Source organism: Trichechus manatus, unplaced genomic scaffold, assembly GCF_000243295.1.
Source record: "Trichechus manatus latirostris isolate Lorelei unplaced genomic scaffold, TriManLat1.0 scaffold00101, whole genome shotgun sequence".
In the NCBI taxonomy this organism is placed as follows: Eukaryota; Metazoa; Chordata; class Mammalia; order Sirenia; family Trichechidae; genus Trichechus; species Trichechus manatus.
The window spans coordinates 7,978,702-8,003,528 of NW_004444037.1; the positions used below are offsets into that span (position 1 = coordinate 7,978,702).

At 41.7% G+C, this 24,827-nt stretch overlaps 1 protein-coding gene across 1 annotated transcript in view; it reads left to right on the forward strand.

Annotated features, from left to right (window-relative positions):
• The window catches only part of USP46 (ubiquitin specific peptidase 46), a 50,769-nt gene extending 26,790 nt beyond the window's left edge, over positions 1-23,979 (forward strand). The window contains exons 3-7 of the mRNA XM_023737349.1: positions 3,723-3,799; positions 13,618-13,701; positions 16,274-16,471; positions 20,260-20,338; positions 21,234-23,979. Coding sequence (XP_023593117.1) covers positions 3,723-3,799; positions 13,618-13,701; positions 16,274-16,471; positions 20,260-20,338; positions 21,234-21,335 — 540 coding nt within the window. The 3' untranslated portion in view covers positions 21,336-23,979. The remainder of the gene's footprint in view (positions 1-3,722; positions 3,800-13,617; positions 13,702-16,273; positions 16,472-20,259; positions 20,339-21,233) is intronic.
• Positions 23,980-24,827: the final 848 nt, after the last annotated feature.

Below are 24,827 nucleotides of genomic sequence, written 5' to 3' on the forward strand. Positions count from 1 at the left end.
CTCGACTTTTTTTTTTTTTCTTTGGTGAAAATATACATAGCCAAAGATACACCATTTCAAAAATTTCTACATGCACAGTTCAGTGACATCGACTGCACTTTCCAATTGTGCTGCTATTCTCACTTTAGATGAAGGTTTACAGAACAAAATAGTTTCTCATTAAACAGTACACGTGTTGCCCTATGACAATGGTTAACAACTTCACAACACATCAACACTATCTTTACTCAACCTTGGGGTTGCCTATCACCAGCTTTCCTGTCTCCTTCTGCCTTCTAGTCCTTGTCCCTGGACTGCTGTGCCTCATTAGTCCCATTTGGTTTTATGGGGCTGTCCACTCCCCGGCTGAACGGTGAACCTCGGAAGTGACTTCACCACAAGTGTATTGTATTTTTAAGTTCTAGAATTTCCATTTGATTCTTTTTTTTTTTTTCTTTCTTTCTATTTCTCTGCTGGGATTTCTTATTTTGTGATTCATGGCAAGCATATATTTTCTTTTACTTCAATAAAGGTAGTTATAATAGCTGCTTTAAAATCCTTGTCTGCTAATTTTCCCAACATCAGGGCCATCTCAGAATTGGTCTTCTTTTCTTTTAAGAATGTCTTCCATTTTCCTGGTTCTTCACATATTGTAAGTTTGGATATTATCCTGGACATTGCGAAGCAAAGGTTAAGTTATAGAGACTCTGGATTCTGCTATTTTTCTTCAGCAAGTATAGTTTCTTTAGTTACAGCAGGCAGTTATCTTGGTTGGACTCAAACTACAGACTCTTTCTTGGGCAGCTGTTTGACTCTTGGGTCAGGCCTTTTGTCTGTAGCAGAGTTGCTCTGTACGTGAGTGGTTCACGGGCCAGTCAGACGTGTACAGAGTTGAGGACACCTTCTCAGACTCTTTCCCTTCTTTCCATGGACATGCTTTCCCAGGTTCAGTCTTCTAGCTCCCCATACCAGAATGACTGCATTTTTTCCCCACAGAACCCAGCTAAAAGCTGTGAAACCATGAACTCATTCCATGTAATCCCCTCCTCCAAGTGCAGACTCCCCACCTGCCTGTTTGTGTTCAGTCTCCAGGTATCTTCAGGTAGCTGCTTTTAGTATATAGTTACCTGTGTTTATAGTTATCTGGAGGAATTTATAGTTTTTTGGAGGTGTGTTGGTGTGCCAGGATCTTAGTCATTAGCAAAACCAGTCTTTTAGAACTTTTGTTTTAGTAGAGAGAAGGTGGACAACATACAAATAAAAATGCAACCACTTAACATTATATATAGTTTATCAGTTATCTCTTGCTTTGTAACAAACCACCTCAAAACTCTGTGGTTTAACCCTGGTCACTCTTTTAACTCAGTACTGAAGTCACTCCTGAGGTTCACCTTTCAGTCAAAGATTAGACAGGCCTATAAAACCAAAAATAACACACGTTCAACTGCATATACTGACTAAATAGTTACACCAGCCCAGGGGCAAGGACTAGAAGGCAGGAGGGGACAGGAAAGCTGGACAAATGGAAATGGGGAACCCAAAGTTGAGAAGGGGAGAGTGTTGACGTGTCACAGGATTGGCAGTCAATGTCACAAAACAATATATGTATTAATTGTTTAATAAGAAACTAATTTGCTCTGTAAACTTTCACCTAAAGGACGCACAAAAAAATTAAAGAAGATGTAAATTAAAAAAAAAACTGGTTCAAATCAACCATCCTTTATTGTTGTAACTCATGTAACTATCAGTTGGCTCAGAGTCGACTTATCTAGGCTGGACTCTACTGAACTTGGCTGGACTTGGCTGAACTCAGGTGTTTGTGTTTTAGCTGGCTCACTCATGTGTCTGCAGGTTGTTGGGAGTTTTGCTCTAGACTAGGCTTGGCTGGGGCACCTTAATTAGGACAGCTCTTCTCCATGTGTCTCGTCTTCTCCCTGGGGACATCAGGCTGAGCTGGACTTGTGTGTCTCATGGTTATGACAAGTGCCAGAGAGCAAATGCACAGGTGCTTTCTCAAGCCTCTGTTTATGGCATGTCTTCTAGCATTCCACTGGTCAAAGCAAGTCACGTGGCTGAACTCAGAATCAAGGGTGGGGAAGCATACTCACCTCTGATGAGAGGATCTGTAAAGTCATATGGCAAAGAAGTCAGTATAGGGAATGGTGAAGAATTGGGACCATTAATGCATTCTACACAGCAGGAATAAGTGCCGTAAAAAATTAAAGCATGATGATAGAGAGTGATGAGGGCGTGTATGTGTGTGTGTACAAATATATACATGCCTTTTTTAAATATGAATTGGAATGTAGTTGTATAGCTTACTTTTTCATTTAATATGATAACTACAATGTAGTAAACTATTCCCAGCTTTTTGAATGTTAGGCCATTTTCTACTCCTCCCTGATTTATTGAATGCTTACTATACACTTTTAAAAGTACCTTAAACATGTTATCTTATTTCATCTTCACAACAATCTTATGAGATAGAAAATCTTATTGTTCCTGCTTTACAGATAAGGAAACTGAGGCACAGAGAAGCTAAGCAACTGGCCCCAAATCACTCACCTTATAAGTGACAGAGACATGGACCTGGACAGTCTGTCTTATTATACATTCTTATGTCCACATCTCTGTATATTTCTTTAGACAGTTTGCTTAAAAAAAAAAAAAGTTACCATCGGCCAGTTCTAACTCATGGTGACCACATGTATTACTGAGTAGAACTGCTCCATAGGGTTTTCTTGGCTATAATCTTTATGGAAGCAGATCACCAGGCTGTTATTCCATGGTGCCGTTGGGTGGGTTTGAATTGCCAACCTTTTGGTTGGTACCCTAGTGCAAGGCTTTTGCACGACCCAGGGACCTAGATAATTTGTTAGCAGTGGAATATTGGGTCAAAGGGTAGTTGCCACACTTTTAAAGTGCTGGCTGAGCATTTGAAAGTTGTTGCTAGGCCAGTTTGTCCCTCCCACTCCGGGAGCAAGACAGTAAAGCTCCAGGCTTGTCAGTGAACTGGTGGAACGTGAGCACTCACTTGGTGAGCTTCCGTATGTCTGACACCAGAATCAGTGTGGCGTCAACTGTGGAGTGCTGAGAAACAGCTGGGACCAGTGAACTGGCTGGGCTGAGAGCAGTAGACAGTGTGGCAGACCTGTGTGGGCCAAGACCCCAGGCCAGCTCCAGGTCCGATTGTTCACAGATGGCAAACGGTTCTGCAAATAGTGCCCACTTCTGGGACAGAGGATAGCTCTGTATGTAGTTAGTGTGACTCTCCAGCCTGCCCCACATCAGGCTCCCTGGCCCCACCCAGAGTGTGAATGATGGGAGGAAGGGAGCGATCTCCAGGGACTGCAGAAAGTGATCATCTGGGAGGTGGGGTTTTCTAAGTCTCTTGTCCTTTTTTTTATTTGCATGTTTATCATTTTCTGGTCTGGACCATATGGATGCTCATCTGATACCTTCTATTTTGAAACAATGGGGGAATGTGAATGGAGAGGAAAGAATTCTGGTTGAGTTTTAATTATTAAAAGTTCTGCATCGAAATTGGGATAGGAGGGTGAGGTTTAAATTGAGAATTTGGGATTTTCTCTAGATTCGGCTTTGAGGTAACTCTGGTTGCCAATGGATATACATAGCCACCCGTGAAGTTTTTTGGTTGCCTATAAATATCTTTGTTCAAAGTTTTATGTACTATGTATTTTCTGCCTAATACTTTTCTTTTTCTTTCTTTTTTTCGGCTTCAGGTTAGTAGCAAAGATGAAGATTTTCTTGACCTTTCTGTTGATGTGGAGCAGAATACATCTATTACCCACTGTCTAAGGTAACCTCATGAATTCTGAGCAGTGAGGTTCTAGCTTCTCATCAGGTTAGCAAATACATGGGGAAGAAACCTTGAATTTCTTAGGAGGTAATCTTCCTTCTGCTTAAACCAATATAATCCTATCACTTTCTGTTTCTTGTTTCCCAATAAAGATTAAGAATACGTTAACGTGGTCTAGAGAAGAGTCCCACTAGGGGAGAGAGGACCAAGTGGAAGCTCATTAGTCATTAAGCTTACAATAAGTTTTTAATCTTTAATACAAGATACAGGCTTTTGACTTTCATCAGACACACAGTCACACAATTAAGTTATTCAGTGCTACAGATGCCTATCATTATTCTTTCTAAGCTAATCTATCCTATTATTTGAAAAAGTATGCTCTTTTGAGTTGAGAACCAATTAGGGAATTGCCTTTCCCTCCATCTTTCAGCATTCTTTGCAGATCATTCTTGGAAAGAAATTCCTCCATTATTGTTGAGAGAAGGTAGGAGCCCCGAGTGTCACGATCCTTGCCTAGCATCACAGTAGAAAGTGTGTATTGACTTGTGTTGATATAAAGACACAGTCCCCTTTTCACCACCATACTCTCTCCTTCCCTCTCTTCCTTTCAACAAGAGGTCATGAGTGCTTATAATTTGTTCTAAACACTGGGAATAGAGAAGTGACATCAGGCAAGGTCCCTGATCTATGGCGCTTACATTCTAGTGGGAATATACAGATGGTGATCAGTGCCTTGAAGGAAATAAGAGAGGTCTAGAGAGTGGCTAGGTCCCTGGGTAGTGCAAACAGTTTTTGCTTGACTAGTAACCTAAAGGTTGGTGGTTTAAACCCACCCAGTGGCTCTGTGGAAGAAAATCCTGATGATCTGCTTTAGTAAGGATTTCAGCCAAGAAAACCCTATAGAGCAATTCTAATGTGTAACACATAGGGTTGCCATGAGTCGAAGTTGACTCCATGGCAATGGGTTTTTTTTTTTTTTGGTTTAGAGAGTGGCTGATAGTGGGGGTGCCAGTATAGACCAAGTGGTCAGGGGGCCTCCCTCTTGCTTAGAGACGTTTTATACAGCACAGAGACGTTTTATAATGTCAAAACAAGGCATTGTTGATTTCTATCCTTAGAATCAAGTGACAGAGCTGTTCGTTCAGAAGTTCAAGTTACTTGGAACCTTTTAGAAGAATAGATTAAAGGGGCTTTCTGTGGTAGCTTGGAGTGCTGGTGGCGCAGTGGTTAAGAGCTCGACTGCTAACCGAAAGGTTGCTACTTCAAATCCACCAGCTGCTCCTTGGAAATTCTATGGGGGCACTTCTGCTCTGTCCTATAGGGTCACTATGAGTTGAAATTGACTTGATGGTAATGGTTTGGGATTTTTTTCTCCTGTGGTAGCTCACTGTTAGAAAGTCACCTTTCCAGGCAAAGACACCAGTTCCAGCTTGCAAGAACTTCTTGGTTTGTCTAGGCATAATGTGTTGTGTGGAGCTGGGGGCTGATTATTCCCCTCCCCCCATGCCCTGACATTTACCTCAGCACTTCCTGTTGGATCTGGTGATCTGGTGTTTCTGCCCTTGTCTCCAAATGCCTTAGGTCTGGGTCTCTAGGACAAGTTTGTTATCTCTTTGAAAAGAGTTTTGTAGGCCAGGATGGTGTCTTTTTTCTTCTGGATCGTTCTGTTTATGGCATGGGTTCTTAACATTCCTCTTAAATGAAGCCATTTTTTTATTTCCCCTGGGTTTTATGATCATAGGCATCGGAAAAGTAAGGTTGCAGCAGCCTTAGTTACAGATGAGAGAATTGGGGGAAGGTGTTATGTGCCCACTGCCCTTCTTGGTGAGAATTTGAAGTTAAGGAGGTTGATTGCTTACCCTTAAAACCAAAAAAAAAAAAAAAAAAACCCAAAAACAAAAAAACACACACCAAACTCATTGCTGTCGAGTCAATTCTGACCATAGCTACCCTATCGGACAGAGTAGAACTGCCCCAGAGTGTTTCCGAGGAGCAGCTGGTGGATTAGAACTGCTGACCTTTTGGTTATTAGCAGCTGCTTCCCCTTAGTTCTATAAAATTCCTGGGCTGTTCAAAAGGGGCTGGGGCAGTGGCCATAGCTTTGAGATCATCCAGATAAAGGGCTAAGTAAGTGGTTGGTTATAATTTCAACCTTTGGGAACTTTATTATAAAGAAGTGCAACCCAGACTTATGTTTCCATTTTTTTTCCCCCTCTGGAGAAACATATATATTGGCCATGCATACCCTATTAAGGCAGGCTAGAAGTATTTGGAAATGTTAAAGCTAGGATGGGTGAGTGTCTCATTAGCTCGTGCTGCTGAAACGGAAATACCAAAGCGGGTGGCCTTAATGAACAGAAATTTATTTTCTCACAGTTTAGGAGGCCAGAAGCCTGAATTCAGGGCACCAGCTGTAGGGAAGTCTCTCTTTCGGCTCTTGGGGAGGATCTTTGTCTCTTTCAGCTTCTGTTGTTTGGTGATCTTCATGTGGCATCTATCTTCCCTCCATTTGTCCTTGCTTGTCTCTGTCTAATCTGCTCTTTTTATATCTCAAAAGTAATTAGGCTTGACACAGCCTACACCATTGTGGCCTCATTAACACAACAAAGGATATCTTATTTCCAAATGGAATCACATCCTGCAGGTATAGGGGTTAGGATTCCAACATATATTTTTGGGCGACACAATTTAATCCATAACAACAACAAAAAAACCCAAACCCATTGCCATTGAGTTGATTCCCTTTAACAGTGAATATGAAATTGCCTCTGAATGCCTTTTAAACTACATTAGATTCTCATCTGATTGGACCCTCCAGGCTGATATTCCTGACAAGCCTCCCTAAACTAGACCTTGACTAACCCACCTGTACCTGTCTTCACCTATGCATAAGGTCTCACATAAATAAGGAGAAGCCTGCCAGGTGTTGCCATTCACTGCTGAGAGTTCTGTGATGGGGGTGGCAGCTTTCCAACCTGCCCCAAAGGAGGGAAGTGCAGGAGAAAGGCCCAGGGAATAAATGATGCCAGTGGCTCCATGAGCTTTTTCTGTCTCTAAGACAGAAAAGAAGGAATAATTACATGATCTTTCTTGGCCTCTTTCACAGTTTAATTTGGTTTGCATTTTTGAGGGTTTGTTTTTAAAATTAGAATTATGCATTTGTTCTTTATGCATTATCTCCTTTATCCCTGTTACCTTCCAAGGTGCCCTGATGGTGCAGTGGTTAAGCACTTGGTTGCTAACTGAAAGTTCGGCGGTTTGAACCCAGAACCCACCAGCCACTTCGTGGGAGAAACACATGGCAGTCTGCTTCTGTAAAGATTACAGCCTCAGAAACCCTATGGGTGGTTCTACTCTGTCCTATAGGGTCGCTATGAGTTGGAATTGACTTGCTGACAACAGCGTGTTTGTCAGGTTTTGGTTACCTTCCAGAAGGGCTTTCAGTGATGGATTCCAATGTATTTTCACTGAACCTTTTTTCAGAGAAATGATGATATAAATCGTGGTTAAATTCAAGACACAGGTCTATAGAAGTTGTTAAATCCACACTGTAGTTGAGCTATAATTCTAATATTGTAGCTCAGTGGTGGGTCTTCAGCGAGGTGAGCCATCTGGGTACTGAGAAAGAAGGGTTTAGTTAAAAGTTCAGGAATGGCCTCAGGCAAAAACTTAAAATACCTGAGGTTTATCGTAATTATCTTTCCTCTGCTTTTTTTGGTATCTTTCTCTTCTACCGAGGTGCTTTAGTCCCTGCCGGTGGCTTCCTCCTGGAAACTTACATTTCTCCTCAAAGTGCTCAGTGTTCTAAAACCACCTTCCCTTCCCCTGGCCCTTCTCTCAAAAATTCCCACTCTCCCAGTGCAGGGGCAGTCAGCTAGGCTTTAGGAGGGAAGCAGGCTTTTAATTCTCCCAAAGCTCTTTCTATTTTAAAAATTAATCTTCTTAAATTCTTCTTTTTCCACTTACTTGGGAAACTTACGTACTCAGTTCATATACAGCCCCAACACACATCTTCATGCTGTTTGTCACACACAGGCAGGCTGGTTTCTCTGTTCCCTTTTCCTGACTTGTGTTTCTGTTTTGGTTATTATTGATATATGGCGTTTTCTAATACTTGACATAGAAGCCTTTCTTGTGGATTTCTTTTTAAAATCTTCTGTAATGTTCTAGTCACTGGTTCTCAAACTTTGTTGTTTATCAGAGTCACCTGGGAAAGTTGGTAAAACTAGAGGCTCGGGTCCTATTCAACTTAAGTGAGTCTGGGTCTCTATTTTTTATTCATTTCCAAGATGATTCAGATACCACCAGAGTTTGAGAACCACTGGTCTGGGTCTCTGCTACCCAAACAGTGATCTGTGGGCCGGCACCATTGACACCACCTGGGATCTGATTAGAAATGTAGAATCCCAGGCCCCACCCAAGAATGAATCAGAATCTGCATTTTGACAAGGTCCTCAGGTGATTGAGATGCACACAGATATTCTGGAACCACCTGGGAAGCTTTACAAACACTAATTCCTCGGTCCCACCTGGAGAGATGCTCATGTGATCGATAGGGGGCGTGGCACTTGGGTATTGGGATTTTTTTTTAAAAGCCCCACCAGGTGATTCTAATGAGCAGCCAGGATACCCAGTGCTCTAGATTCTAGAGCAAAGCTTCCAAACTGGTGTGCCAGGGAAAATGGACTACAGGTGTATATTGGTCCTCTCAGCTCCTGGAGACGGGGCAGGCCTGGAGCTGCCCAGAGCCCCGTGACCAGCCGCAGAAGCAGCTGCACTGATTCACCTCAGCATGCTGCTCTAATAGTATCGTTTTCTATGTGGATCATGGTGTGAAGATTATTGGGAACCACTTATTTTTTTCAAATTTTTGAATTATTGTATTGTGTGAAACAATGAAGATTTTAATTGAAAATGTATTAAATATAGAAAACAACTTGGATATGACAGCCATATTTATAATAGATAGCCTTGCCATCTGGAAACATATTCTTTCTCCATTTTTTTCAAGTTTTCTTGCATGTATTTCCATAAAATTTTATAGTTTCCTTTATAAAGGCATATATTTCTTAGATTTATTCCCAAAGTGTACTTTAAATAATGCTTTGTTTCTACTATGACTCTTCTTAGAGAAATGCAGGGTGTTGCGCTTTCCTCTCTTGCCTCTTTTCTGTGCTCTGGAAATTTATCCCAAGTGTCCCAAAGTCTTCTCCCCGGGCCTTTGACTTCATCATTGAAAAGTTTCCTTGACTTGTGTTGCCTACTTTTGTTCCAACAACTGTACATATTTCTTAGACCTGTCAGCGTTATCAACTTGAAATATTCTTGGTTTGTGCTTTCTTAGGGGAGTAATGTAAGGGTTTTTTCCTCCTTGGACAGTTTTAAGGGTATTTAAATATAGGAGGGGAGAACCCAGGGGCTTCCATTTGACTCTGGTGTCTTCTCACTTTTTTTTTTTTAATTTCGCACCTTTTACCCTTAAAAAATAAAAATAAAAAAGGCGTTTATCAACCTAAATGAATCTCCAATTGGTAGAATTTTAAGCAGTTAAATTTAAGGTAGACACTCCTGAGGTAGAAATTTGGGGAGGTTATAGGACTATAAGGAGTCCCTGGGTGGTACAAATGATTAACACATTTGGCTGCTAACCAAAAGTTTGGAGGTTCAAGTTCACCCAGAGGCACCTTGGAAGAAAGGCTTGGCCATCTACTTCTGAAAAACCAGCCATTGAAAACCCTATGGGGCACAGTTCTACTCTGACACACATAGGGCCACCATGAGTCAGAGTTGACTCCACAATGACTGGTTCTGGTTTGGTTTTGTATAGGTCTGTAGGGAGGAGAGGAAACTCTGGTGGCATAGTGGTTAAGAGCTATGGCTGCTAACCAGAAGGTTGGCCGTTCGAATCCACCAGGCGCTTCTGGTTTTTTATAGGGAGGAGGTACCCTTTAACTAGACCTTCTCTGCCTCAGAGTTTACTGCTGAGGTTGGAAGCCTCTTTTCCTAACTTGTCCTAAAAGCATTGCCCTGTGCCTCATGGAAACGCACTTCCACCCAGCTGAGGCTGGGCAGGATGGTGGTTATTCGTAAGTTGGGTATTTAAGATGGGACTAACTTCTGCTATATTTCCACCTATTTGGATCTACAAATACTTCAGAGAAAGCTTTTTTTGAGAAATGAGTGAGTAGAAAGTGTTTAATTCCTTAAACTTCACTGCAGTGCTTTCCTTGATTAATTCTGATTCTTGAGCTGGATGAAGAGGTTTTTTTGTGATAGACATTCCAAGGACATGATCCTCAGCATTGCCTATGCTCCCTTCCCTCTCCCACTGACATCCCCTTTACACCCCAGAAAATCCTGTGCGAGACAAGACAAGATTTCATAGTAGTTACTCAACTGAAGAGTCAGCCAGAGTTCATCCAGCTAAGTTTGACTTTGTGTTGTGCACAAACACTTGAAATCTGAAGGCTGCATGTATGGTAATTGTCTTCTACATTGTTTCCTTGCCCTTTGAACCCCTCTAATCATTCCTCCAGTGCTGCCAAAAGTGTATTTCTAGAAAATGTTGTCTCAATTTCTTAGTGCTGATGTAACAGAAATATCATAAGTGGGTGGCTTTAACGACCAGAAATTTATGTTCTCACATTTTAGGAGGCTAAAAGTCCAAATTCAGGGTGCCAGCTCTCAGAGAAGGCTCGCTCTCTGTTGGCTCTGAGGGAAAGTCCTTGTCTCAGCTTCTTTGGCATTCTTGGTGTTCCTTGGCCATCTCCACATGGCATCTGTCTTTTTCCTCATTTGTGCTTGCTTCCTTCTGTGCCTGATCTCTTTGGTATCTCAAAAGTGGTTGGTTTAAAACACACCCTGCACTGATTGGCCTCATTAACATAACAAAACCCTATTCCCAAATGGGATTACTTCCACAGGTATGGGGTTAAGCTTCACAGCACAACACTTACTTTGGGGGAACACAATTCAGTCCATAACAAGCACTGTCTGATTATATCTTTTCCTTTAGTGGGACTCCAGAGCCACAGGGTCCATGCTTCTTAGCATATGTCTTAGGCTGGTTTCTCTAGAAAAGCAAAACCATTAAAGCTTATAAATATATATATATAGAGATTTATATCAAAGAAACAGCTTATGCAGTTGTAGAGGCTGGAATCTCTCAAGTCCGTGGATTAGGATAGAGGCTTCCCCTGGATTCATGTAACCGCAGGGGTTGGTGAACCCAAGATCGGCAGGTTGGAAAGTAGGGCTCTGCTCACAGGCTGTGAAGATCGATAAATCCCAGGATCGGCAGATAAGCTGATAGCTCAAATCTCAAGAACTGGAGTTCAGACGAACAGGAGGCAGCTGCAGAATCCAGAGCAAGCAAAAAGCCGGAAGTCTGCTAATATTCAGATGTAGGCCACACCCCCAGGGAAACTCCCTTTCCACTGACTGGCTACTCACAGCATATTCAGTCACGGGAGTGATCACATATAAACACTGAGAATCATGGCCCAGCCAAGGTGACACACAATCTTAACCATGACAGCATAGTACATGAGGCTGCATGGCCCCGTCCACCTGTGGTCTCCCGCACATGCCCAGGTGTTTGTCTGTTCCTTATCCCGATGAGTCTGCACTGCAGTGTTCCATAATCTGTCTTCACTCTGTCTACCTGGCACACTTTCCCTCTTTGAGCACCTGACTTGGGTATCATCCCCCTGGAAAAACATCCTGAATTACCCTGGTTCAAGTTCCTTTCTCCTTCCTCCATGCTCCCTCTGGACTTTATACATGTTTCTGTCTTTGTTTGTTCCTTCATTCAACCAACAAATACTATTGAGCACCCCTGTGTCAGTCCTGAAGGAGCCCTGGTGGTACAGTGGTTAAGCACACGGCTGCTACCAGCCTGCTGTACGGGAGAAAGATGTGGCAGTCTGCTTCTGTAAAGATTGCCTTGGAGACCTTATGGGGCAGTTCTACTCTCTCCTGTAGGGTTACTATGAGTGGAAATTGACTGGATGGCAGTGAGTTTTGGGTTTATGTCAGACCTGTCCTTGGCACTGGGAGACAGCAGTGAGGGAGACAGATGGAGCCACTGTCCACGCAGAGGAGAGACAAGTAATCAAATGTGCAGGACGATGGTTTCAGGTAGTGGTACATTGTGCTTGGAAGGAAATAAAACAGCCACATGATGGGGCTAGGATGGGTTGGTGAGGCAGATGGCTTTGGATGGAGTGGCAAGGGAAGTCCTCTCTGACGAGGTAACATTTGGGCTGATTTGAGCAAGAGGGGTGCCAGCCATGGAAGCATTTGTCAATGAAGCTGTCAGTGCGGAAAACGGCACCTGAAAATGCCTGAGTCAGGGAAGTGTTTGGCACTCTGGAGGGACAGGAGGAGGCCCTGTGGCTGGAACGAAGTGTGCGAGGGGAGGAGGTGAGTAGGCAGGGGTCTGATGACCGACAGCAAGGATTTCGAGTTTCCTCCTCCAGGATTTTATTCCTAAGTGCAGTAAGGAATGGCTGGAGGATTTTAGGCAGGGGCATCAGGTGGAGTGATTTATGTTTAAGCTGCTCTGAACACTTCAGGTTGTAAATGGTTCATTGGCAGGTGTCTCTGTTAGACTGAGCAAATCCCGGGGCCTAGCCCAGAGTACTGTCGGTAAACGTCTGGGGATTCAACGAATGAACAATCTGTTTTCTTTTGAATACGCTTTATTTAGGTGGTTAAGTCATTAACACCATTTAAATAAGATTTTCAATTTAATAAAATCCAATCATTCCGGTGCTGGAGCACTTCCTTTTGAATAAGAAATGTTACAGACTTTTTCCAGACTCCAGGGCATTACTGCATGCTGGATTTTCTTTGTGGCCTTTGAAGCAGTACCACAGGAATGTTAAGTAGAATCTCAATGACCAGAGAAGAATGAAAAGCCATGACATTTACAAAATGAAAACGATAAGTAGTACAGTAAAACCTCCTGAGAAAGTGAATTCAGATGTAACAAACATAATGGCATTTGCTCTCTAAAGGAGGCAGGCTAAGGTTCTTACGTTTGGGAGCAGGGTGGGTAGGAGGCGCTCATCTGATCATCTGGGACTTTCTCAGTTCAGTCTAAGCTCAGCTGTATATGGCTTAAGTTTCAGTATCTTTTGTGCTCTTCGGCAATATGGGCCACCTGAGAAATACATTTTTTTCATTAACTTCACAGTAATGTCACTTTGCATTTGATGTGGTTGAGTATTTTGGAGCTGACTTAGTGTTATTGTGGGCTTTTACTGTAGTTAGTATTTTTTCATTAAATTTTTTCATTTTAAATGGAGAGATACACTGTTAAACCCTGAGTTTTTCTGAATCAGTTAGAACCTTAGTTTTTATCCATCTGTGTCCCATTAAATAAAGCTATACTTAAAAATCTCTCATGATAAAATTTTAACCTAATCCAGTAGGCATGGTCTAATGGCATAATAGCACCTAGTCTTAAGAAAGGTCTTTTCTGAGTACTTCTTTCCCATATTCCCTTAAAAGTTAACCCTGTAGGTGATGCCAGTTGCCACTGAGTTGATTCCAACTCCTGGCAACCCCATGTGTGTCAGAGTGGATACCCCACAGGGCTTTCAGTGACTGTGACCTTTTGGAAGCAGATCACCAGGCCTTTCTTCTGAGGCATCTCTGGGCAGATTCAAACCGCCAACCTTTAGGTTAGTAGCTGCACACTTAACCATTTGTACCACCCGGCAACTCCCCACCAGCCTGACTGAGGGTTGTAAAATGTGGTATACCAAGTACATTTTGGACTTCTAAACATATGAAAATATTTTTCTCTGCAGAGACTTCAGCAACACAGAAACACTGTGCAGTGAACAGAAATATTATTGTGAAACATGCTGCAGCAAACAGGAGGCCCAGAAACGGTGGGTAGGAGGGGTAGCTTGGGGGTAACTGTGTGTGATGAAAAGGGACCAGACGGTGGAGCCCAGGAGGTCTGGTTTTGAATCTTGGCTCCATGGACTTAGAGCTACATAGCTCTGGAGAAGTCACTTACCCTCCTCATCTATAGAAGTGGGAGAGGAGAATTGTCTATGTGTGTGATTCTTTGTTCATTTTTTCATTCAACAAATATTTGTTGAACCCTGCTATGTGCCAGATACTGTGCTAGGTAAACAGGTGGTCATCCAACATAATCTCTATCCTCTTGTGATTAAAGATAATTATATAAAATACTTAGCATAGTACATGACATGTACTAGGCAACCAATGTTACCATTGCCAATATTTCCTACAACACTGGGGCTTCTTATTTAGATACAGAAGAGGTTAAGAAAAAAATTAATCATTTAATAGGGAATCGTGAGGAAATCAATGACATATCAGTTATATAGATAGGTGAGAACATGGCATTCTGGATTGATACAGGACCCAAGAGTCCCCATCATTTTACCAGCACCAGCCAACTACAGCTCTTGGACAGTATGAGATAACTAGTGATTCCACATTATCTGCCCTCAGAAGCCAAGAAACTTGACATTTTAATTAGCCTGTGAAGCCCTACTATGGGTTAAATTTAACCTTGCCAGTGGTTCCGAAATATTCACAGTAGCTCACAGGTGCTCATTACTGCCTTCCAAAGCCCTCAGGCGTCTAGAGAGCTGAGGTTGAAGTCATTTCTCTCTCCAGTCTCTCAGCCCTCTTCCTCCAGAGATGCACATCTTTCCTTGGTACATCAAAACTTGGAGAAAACTTAGAGTCATTGTAGTACGCAGAGGTGGAGGTGGTGGGCAGGGGAGCTCGGTTTTGCTCCCCATCCTTATAATCTAAGTCTGCCTAAGGCCAGTCCCAGGTCTTATGATGTGGCATTAAGGTGTTTCCTCCCCAGCCCTGTAGGCTTACTGTGTTAAAATGTCAGGTGTTCTGTAAAATATGGGCTTCCCCATTATTCTTATCTTTCTACTGATGTTTTCATTTTGCTTATTTTTATGAACCAAGGTTTTATACCAGTAGATTCCTTAATATTTTTTTGAAATCCTGATCGAAAGGAGGAAAAACATGGAACAGAGTTTTAAATTCTCATGGAACCCAGACTTTCTGGAGGCATGAGGCTGGATGAACCCCTGAAATTATTGTGCTGAGATAATCTTTAAACCTTAAACCAAAAGTATCCCCTGAAGTGTTCTTAAAACCAAACGTAGTTTAGCTTAATTAGTAAAAAATGTCTGTCTGGAACATTGTGCTCTTGTAAGAACTAGCTATATGGGATCAAGTTGACAACAGAAACTTGAAAGTTTAGCTAGGAAACTTAGAGGGCAGTGATTTTATGTTAATGGGGGAGGAACAATTTGGACAAGGTGGGTGAGAATGGTTGTACATCTTGAATGTAATCAGTGTCACTGAATTGTACATGTAGAAATTGTTGAATTGATACATGTTTTGCTATGTGTATTTTCAGCAACAACAAATTATTTAAAAAAAATACGTTCTCTTGAAACTTCTTCTTTTCAAATAATTTGCATTGAAAATGTAGACAAGCTGAGCAGCCTTTATACCAATTTAGTCAATTCATAGGATGGTGGACCTGGAGGGTAACTAACTGGAAGATCCTTTATTCTGGCAAAGCATTATCTGTATAAACTGCATCTGTGTGACTTTTTGCTGTGCAGTATTAATGATCATCTGGAGGGAAATAAAGCTTTCTGTGCTTATGTAAGTTTGGAAAATGTTACATCAAACAAAACAGTTTCTCAAAACGTTCAGTATGCTCGTTGTATGCTCACTGAGGGTCTGCAGAATAGAAGGTAGCATTGTCCAAGCTTAATTGGCCACAGAGCCCCACATCTAGTACTACATCCAGTGTTCTGACGAGCCCACTTTGGGAAATGTAGCCCTAAGCCGATGTCTGCATTTTATAAATAAGGAAACTGAGAGCCAGAGAAGGCAAATCGCTTGTCCAGGGTCGCATGAGTAAGGATTGAGTGAGCCTAGTGTGTTTGGTTTTCCTGGTGACCATGAGTGTGTGTAATTTCTGAAGAGTTCTTCTGCTGGTCCTCAGCACCTTCGAGTCCAGTCTGCATCCCTCTGCCTTGTCCTCTTCCCACTTGCTTTTCCCAGTAGCTATCAGCCCTCCTCGCCATTTTCTCAGGGGGTGAATTATTCAAATGTTCCTGTCTGGGAAACAGAGGACAGTGACAGCAATTCCATATCATATTGTTACTGGTGCACAAATTCGGAAAGTCTCCTTTCACCAAACAGTCACATAGTTGTGCTTTTCTCTCTGTCTCACTGGCTGTGCTCCAATTAGCCAGGAATGTCAGTTGAGCCAAGAATGTGGGTAGATAAGTGAGCATACTTGTATTTTATGTGAATTGTTTGGTTATGTGCTGGTTTGAAGTCCATTAGATCCCTTCTGCTCTCCATTTGTGCAGGCGATAGTGTATTCTATCTGTGCAACAGGTTTTAGGAACAACTGATGTTCTGTTTCATCTTTCTTAGGATGAGAGTGAAAAAGCTTCCCATGATTCTGGCCCTCCACCTAAAGCGGTTCAAGTACATGGAGCAGCTTCACAGGTACACCAAGCTGTCATACCGCGTGGTCTTCCCTCTGGAGCTCCGGCTCTTCAACACTTCCAGTGACGCAGTGAACCTGGACCGCATGTATGACCTGGTCGCTGTTGTGGTTCACTGTGGCAGGTAAAGGCAGGTGGAAAGCAGGGTTGTATACTGCATGCTCATTATCAGTGTAAGAGTTGTTCGTTTGCCAGAAGAGACCTAGCTGCACTCTTACTGGAGTCCCTGGGTAGTACAAACAGTTAAGCACTCGACTACTAGCTGAAAGGTTGGCGGTTCAGACTCACCCAGAGGCACCTTAGAAGACAGGCCCTAGGCGATCTGCTTTCAAAAGATCATGGCCTTGAAAACCCTGTGGAGCAGTTCTGTTCTGCACACATAGGGTCACTGTGTGTCATAATCAATTCAATGGCAATTAACAGCAACAAGCACTCTTACTGGGCTGAGAGACACAGTAATAATATTATAGGGAATCTTTTCCAAGCTCTTGTTTATTTATAATCTCAAAATAAATTAAGATGCCTACATAACACACGTAAAATAAAGTAAAACAAATCGCATAATAATCTAAATGTTCTATTATAAGGGAAATAATTTAATAACTATCCATGAGATAGAAATGGTGTTCATAAGGAGTTTGAAATAAAATGGAGAAATAAATGCATATGCTATGATTTTAACTTTTTAAAAAGCCAGATTATATATATAGTAGCATCTCCAATGTACTTTAAAATGTATGAATAAACATTGGAAAGACTAGATCATATTAAGAATTTTGTGGCATTTTGAATGATTAAAAATTTATTCTTTGTACGTTTTTCAGTCTTTTTCTAATATTCTTTAATAAGTACATAATCAGAGAAAAGAGAATGAGAGAGAGAGAGGACCCCTGAATATGGAGAAGCAAAGTGTTTTGCTGAAAGTCCTTTAAGCAAATGCTGCCTATTCTGTAATTTGGTATGAACATGGAAATGTATGTTGAACATTCACGTTTGTTACCCTTTGCTCAGTTGCGATGGGTTTATGTTCCCTTCCAGGGATAGACATGGCTTTCCCTCTTTCCCTCCTTGATTTTAGGCTGGGGTGCGTGGGTAAGAGCAAGTGTCTTTTCCTTGCCATCTGCCTGGACTGTGGTGAATATGCCCTTACCAAGAGGTGGCCTCCGAGCCACCTCCCTGAGGATGCGTGGTTCCATGCAGAGGAAGGGATTGATTTATTTTTCACTTCGTTGTTGGGTGGATGGTACCAGAAGCTATAACTTCCCATCTGAAGCATCCCATTTTTTCTATGCATATTAAATTTAAGTCACTGAGTATTTTCTCACGTTCTCAGAGAGTTATATTTATTGGCCAGTCATCAGCCAGCTTTGTTTCCCCTGAAGGATAGTTGTAGCAGTCATTCTTTCAAAGAACACAAGGGCCTGGTGGTCTGTCAACACTGGGTAGAACCCCACAGCAGGGGCTGGAGGAAGTCTGGGGGCAGGCAGAGCCTAATCCATGGAGGGTAGATGATGGGTGGCGCTGGTGGTGTAGACAGGCAGGATGGCTGTTTAGACAGACCAGGGAGGCTTGGTGAGGGGACAAGTACCCAGTATGGATCTCTGTGGGTGCCTGAGGGGCTTGGGGGCAGAACTCTAATCCCTGGGAAGACTGGTGAGGGCAGCCAGAGACACATTTAGGGGAACTGGGGGGCCACTGGGGTTCTGGAATAGTTCTGTAATCGAAGTCTGAGGTCAGAGCAATCTGGCCGCAAGGGTGAGTTGGTGCCGAGTCATGTCTGCTACTGAACTAGGATTCTTTACATTCCTCCCCACTAGAGGTAGGATTGTTTTCATACAGGGGACCAGGGCTGGCCTTCGCCTGGGGATCAGGTGGCTTCCAGCTGTGAGCATGCGATGCACTGAGGTTAGGGGACTGAGCCTATCCTCCTTTTGTGTAGGACCTCTGGCCCACACTTACAGAGGGTGCACAGGCTCAGCATTGATTTCTGCAGCAAATGTTTTTCAAACCCATGTTCCTGGGTTCTGTGCCAGGCTGTGAAGATACAGTGGTAACAAGACACATGGGGACCCTGCCCTCCTGAAGCTTACAGTCTAGCGGGGAAGGTAGATAATTAACAGGTAAACACATCCGCCAGCTGTCACCAAAGCCAAATCACTACAAGGTAATTTGTGATTTTGAATGGTGCTATGGGGAATAAATAGTGATGAGAGTAGTAGTGGGAGACATCTTTCCAGGGAAGATGGTCAGGGAAGATTTATCTGGGAGGTGATGTTTGAGCTAAGGCCTAAAGGATGAAATAGGCCAAGAATGCAAAGGTTGGGGCAGATTGTTTTAGGCAGAGCAAGAAGTCAGTGCAGGGGCCCAGGACTTGAAGGGCGTGATGCTTGAGAAGACAGGGTGGAGACTGGTGGGCTAGAGCATAGCAGGAAAGGGAAAGAGTAACTGTAGTGAGGTTAGAGAAAGGCAGGAATGGATCAGGCAGGTCATTTTAAGAAAGCAAACTAAAGGGAAGTCTAGCGTTTCAGCTGTAATGGTGCTTTAAAAACAAACAAAAAAAAAACCCAAAGCTCTTGATTTAGGATCCAAATCCCTGCAATTATGCAAATGTAATGTAACTATACGTTGTTGTTGTTAGCTGTTGTCGAGTTGGCCCCTGACCAGTGGCAACCCCATGCACAATGGAATTGGACCATCGTGACCCAGAGGGTTTTCACTGACTGATTTTTGGAAGTAGATTGCCAGGCCCTTCTTCCTAGTCTGTCTTGATCTGAAAGCTCTGCCGAAACCTGTACAGCATCATAGCAGCACGTAAGCCTTCACTGACAGATGGGTGGTGGCTGCACATAAGGTGCATTGAGCGGAAGTTAAACCTGGATCTGCCTCATAGAAGGCGAGAATTCTACCACTGGACGGCCATTGCTCCCATATAACTCTGTAGTAATAGCTATTTAGTTGTTCTTTCTACTTTTTTTTCCATATTGCATAGTATATATAGCTTTTGATTTTATCATTTGTTATTATGCTTTGTGGTTTTCTAGCATCTTTCTAAACTTAAATCAGATCACATCACTTTTCAGAATTCCTCAATGTCTTCCCTGGCTCACTCAAAGCAAAATTCAAAACCTTAACTGTGATCTCCCCCTTACCACCTCTCTGACCCCCTCCGTCTGCCCTCCGCCTCACTCACTCTGCTCCAGCCCTTCTGGCCTCCTTGCTGTTCCATGAACATACCAAGCATTACCCCTACCCCCTGTCCCAGGCCTTTGCACCTGTTATTCATTATTCCAGAAACTTCCATCGTGTAGTCACATGCCCCCCACCCCCATTTCCTTCAGGGAAATTTCCTTCTGCTCAAATCCCATGTCATCAGAGAGGCTGTCTCTCACCACTTTATATCACATAGTAGGGCCCTCACCTCCTGCCCGTCACTCACTATCAAATACCTTGCTTTATTCTTCTTTGTGGAACTTATCATCACTTGACATAATGTGTTGATATGTTTAAGTTGTTTATTGTCCAGCCCCCACCCCAGGCTCTAAGAAGTGGGGACTTTGTTCTGTTTGCTGTTTTTTTTTCTTCCCCCTCTAACAACCAGGATAAAGCCTGGCACATAGGAGGACAGTAATTGTTTGTTGAATTCAAATGTCTGTTTTCTCCACTGGGTTGGGGTCCTTAGAAGGTGGGTGTTTCATACATCTTTGCCTAGCATGGTGCCGGCAAATGGGGCTCCTTCATAATTCATGGCCAGATGAATGTGGACAGAGAAATGAGTTATTCCAAATTCTCTCTCCCAACTAGTGATTCCAGTGACTCACTACTTAATAAGGAGTGAAATAGCATTTTATGAAACTCTGTTATAAAGAAGTAGGTGTTAACTTGGTACCTTTCTTTTGTTTTGCTCTTTTCCAGTGGTCCCAATCGTGGGCATTATATTACTATTGTGAAAAGTCATGGCTTCTGGCTTTTGTTTGATGATGACATTGTAGAGGTTGGTATGCCCATGTTCTCCAATGGGGGAGGGCATAGATGGTATTTTAGGGTGTGTGTATGTGTAGACATTTTCTAACATAGGCCTGTTTTCTGATAATCTAACTGGAAAACAACTTACTTTCCTATCAAAACTACATTCTCCCTTTTCATGGGAAAAGGGGAAGGAGCATGATCATGGACTCATTAATACTGTGTTCTTGTTAAGTTACCTGATCAGCCATAGATGTGGGATCTCTGTGCCACCATGAATTATATTAATTTGTAAGTCCTGTTTCATACCATGACCAGAGCCCTCTCTGGTACAGACCAAATAAGAGACTTCACAGTTCTATTAAAATTCTTACATTATACTAGATTTTTCTTGTATTGATTACTGTTTAAAAAATTTTTCCCAGTCCTTGGAACATGGAGATCCTTATATTACACAGAAAAATTCCATATGTTGATTTTGTTGCAAAGGAATGCTAGCTAGAGGGAATTTCACACTCAGAGACATGATCTATTTTAGCCTGCTGGGGTAACTGTTTTAGTGTAATACCACTAAAGGGAGGAACTTTGGTGGCCTGAAGGAATTAAGTTATTCCGGAGACATCCGCGGGTACCCCCCAGCCCCTCCTGCCACGCCAGTTTACCATTTGAAAGACTGAAGTCCTGGCTTCTTCAGAGTGCTTACACAGGGTTGCCAGTAGGCTCAAGAGTGACTTCCTTCCCCAGTTACCTGCAATTTATGTAATGATACCCCTGTATCAATTATCCATTTACTATGAAAAGTTCCTAATTGTGATATTGTAACAAGTAAAGTTTCTTAGATTTTGCTGTGTATTTCATTAGTTTTTCTTGTCTTCTCCCAGTAATCATGTCAAACAATTGTATTGATTTCTCTTTCACTGCAGAAAATAGATGCTCAAGCGATTGAAGAATTCTATGGCCTGACATCAGATATATCAAAAAATTCAGAATCTGGATATATTTTATTCTATCAGTCAAGAGAATAAAGAACCGTGGAACTCATTCAAGTGGGGAGAATGTTCAAAGCACTATTACCTGGTTTCTCTGCAGACTTGTTTTCTTCCCTGGCGGCCCACCAGTGGCATCACGCCGAGTGTCCATGGTCTGGCTGTGTTAGACTGTTTCCCCTACCTCCCCTTTTTTACATGCAACACTACTCTTGGTTTTGTTTTAGTCTGATGTAGAGTTAACTGCAATCAGATTGTAGTAAGATTTATATGAATAACAGTTGCGAACTGAAGGACTGGGTATACACTATGACGCTCGTCATGTCTGGTTGAATTAGAATGGCATTTCTTATGAATGTCTGCAGTCTACTTGGGGTCTTTGCTAAACTTCATAAATATCTTCCAGGGTCTCCTTACAGTACATTCCTTTTTACTCATCCCTGGAAGCACTGCTACCCGTTTTTAGCTTCCCTTGCCTCTCTTCTGACAGAAGGACAGAAGAATTGGGTAGCCGTTCACCTCTTAGGGCTGTGCTATAGCTTCTAAGTTGGCGCAAGGGAAAATGTCGAAGAGCGAGTTCTCCACTAAAATCATCCTCCATGCTGAATGGGGTGAAGAGAGGCTGTTCATGGTGGTAGCGGCTGCACCATTAGATTCCCAGGGTCTAAGAAGGCTTGGAGCTCAGGGCAGGCAAAGCCAAGAGGAGGGCTCTATGGTGGACAGTGAAAAGTTACTTTTCTTAATCTTTCTACCAAAATGAAATTTCAGGAAAATAACTATATAATGTTTGTTTTTAGTGACCCCCTTAAAAAAAAGAACAAAAAACCTTTTCTTCTGTAAGGTTCCGTGAGTATTATTTATCCTTTATCCGACACTGCTAAGCTTTTCACGGTATCTTTCCAGTCCTGCTGACATTCTGTACAAGTCCGTGGTTGCAGGGCTGAGAAGCCACGTTGGCTGCATCCGGCACAGCTCTCCATAGCCAGTCAGTACCGGCATCATTCTTGTATCAGGAACAGTGAAGGCCCTGCATCTGCACAGCCATCCGGCTGCACTGCACAGCTGTTAACACTTTCACATTTTCAGTCTGTTTACTGAGGCACTGGCAAGTCCCAGGGTTGATGCAGGACCTCACCGAAGGGAGTACTGGAAGTAGCTGAGTATAAAGGGCGGTCAAAGGAAGTGTCTATGGGCAGGTGGAGGAATGGACAAAATGGTGGCTGTTTCTTTGGCTCAGACTCCTAGAATGCATGACAAGACGGAGTTTTTTGGAAGAACCTCATCTCACTGTAGTTATTTTTACTTATTTTCATTTTTGTTATATCTGTATTTATTAGAACATTTGGGTATTAGTGCCTTTTATTAAAAGGGTTGATTTGACGTTTGGCCGTTGAGCTGGTTTTTGGCTTCCTAAAAATACGATGAGTTGTAGATCCTGGCTTCTGTTTGGGAAGTCAGTTAACTTCCATACACTATGATATACTGTGAACGTATTATTTTGTTACCTAATAAATTGGTGAACAAACGTGCAAACTTTTGGCATAATGTGAACTAAAACTGAAATTGAACAATGTTGGTGGTCGTTTTGCAACAATGAAGAGAATAGCACTTTATCTCGATGAAAACTGGATTTCTTATCTTTGAAAAGATCTTGAACTGTCTGTTGCTCAGAATTTAAGCATGCCAACATTTCATTTGTTCATGCTTGAGGTGAAATGTTTTACTTCTCACTGGAAAAGACAAAAACAGGGTGATCTTCACATTATTGTTTTATACAAGTGACGAAAATACACCTTGCCTTGTTTAGAGGCAAATTCATATTTATAAATATTTTGTCTTTTTTTTTTTTTTTAATTTCCTCCCTAAACATATGCGGTAATCACTTATGTGGAAGGTGAGTCTTTATTTTGTTTTTTTAAGGAGAGACACTTTCCAATTGAAGGTGATTGATAGAGGGAAACATTTGTACTATATACAACCCATGCATTTGACTTCAGTTTATAAAGTTAAAAAAAAGTAATGGTTGATCTCTTATTAATATATTTGGAACTGATTCATAAGAAAAACCATTAAAAAACCTTCGAAATGACTCTTGGAGCTAATTTATTAGCAAAAATGTTTCAGTTGTAAGCCTATAGAAGTAATATTTAAATACAAGTCGTATGTTCAGTACATTTCTTTTTTTGTTTGGAGGTATAATTACTGGAGTAATTCCTTTTAATAGAAAGGGTCATTACAATTCAGTATTCATGGATAGATTTTTGGAGTGAAAGAGGTAAGTATGGAAGATATTGTAAAGAATTAAAATGGTTGTGTGATGCAGAAAAAGAAGATTGGAAAAAGATCAAAATGCACTTATCTACCAACACTCCAGTTTTAGTTTGTTTTTTTAATTTTTAAAGCTATCTCGTAATATCTTTCCTCTTCCTCTTTAATAAATGAAACAAACACTAGGCAGCTACATTTTTCCCCCAGTCATTTCACTTTATGTAGAGACAGCATGTAAACACTTTTTAAAAATTTTTAATCCCTTATTTGTAGTGTAAAGCAGAGGATGGTGTGGGATACAGGAGACCCTTCTGAGGTCAACAATAGCACAAATGCTTAGCAGTATTCACTCAGAGGGCCAGGGTTTTTGTGTACCATTTTCTGGCAGGAGTGAGTAGGCCTGCTGTTTTTTTTTTTTTGTAACTGCTGAGTGTTTTAAAATACGTTTCAGTGTTTCACATTTAAAAAACGAGAAGACATTCTTGCTTTATTGGTTACCTGCTGGTTGGGCATCTAGGTTATGGTACAGTATGTTAAAAAGTCATTTGTTTATAAATAAATTTTGGTAAAATGCTGACATCCAGTCCTGCTGCGTTAATACATTTTCTATTCCGAGGCAGTGTGAAAAGTGGACTGGTTTGAAAAGAGCCAAGGAACAAGCAGGGTGATGGTTTGAACGGGAGACCAGTTGTATTTGGTTTTATGGCCTGGTATATTTTGGATTTAAAATGAAATGGAAAAAATGATAGAAGTGATCCCTATGCATTTATTTTTATGGATACCCTTAATTTCATGGGCATGTCTAACAGTGAACTATGTTCTAACTGGAGCTTAGGGCTTATTTTAGATATTGGAGTGCAGCTTTATTACAGATGGACTGTATCTTTAAACATTGCATTTTGATCAATTTTGTATGTTCACGTGTATTAAAATATTGTGCATTAAATGTTTTGCCCCGTTTGCTATTATATGGTCAAGGCGTTTTTTTTTTGTTTTTTTTTTAAGCACTATTGTGATTAACTCATGTAAGCGGCATGGGTCAGGGAAAATTATTTCCTATTTTTATGCCTAATTAATTTTCTGTTTTCCAGTATTGCATTAATTTATTTTTGGCTTCCATTTCTGTGTAACCAAAATAATTACTGTATTTGTGTAACATTCATTTGATTTTGTTGCTAAAAAAAGTTTATAGTTTTTATTTAAAGTAATCTGTACCTTAATTTTTTTCTATGTAACCAAGCACTTTAAGCAATAATGTCGATC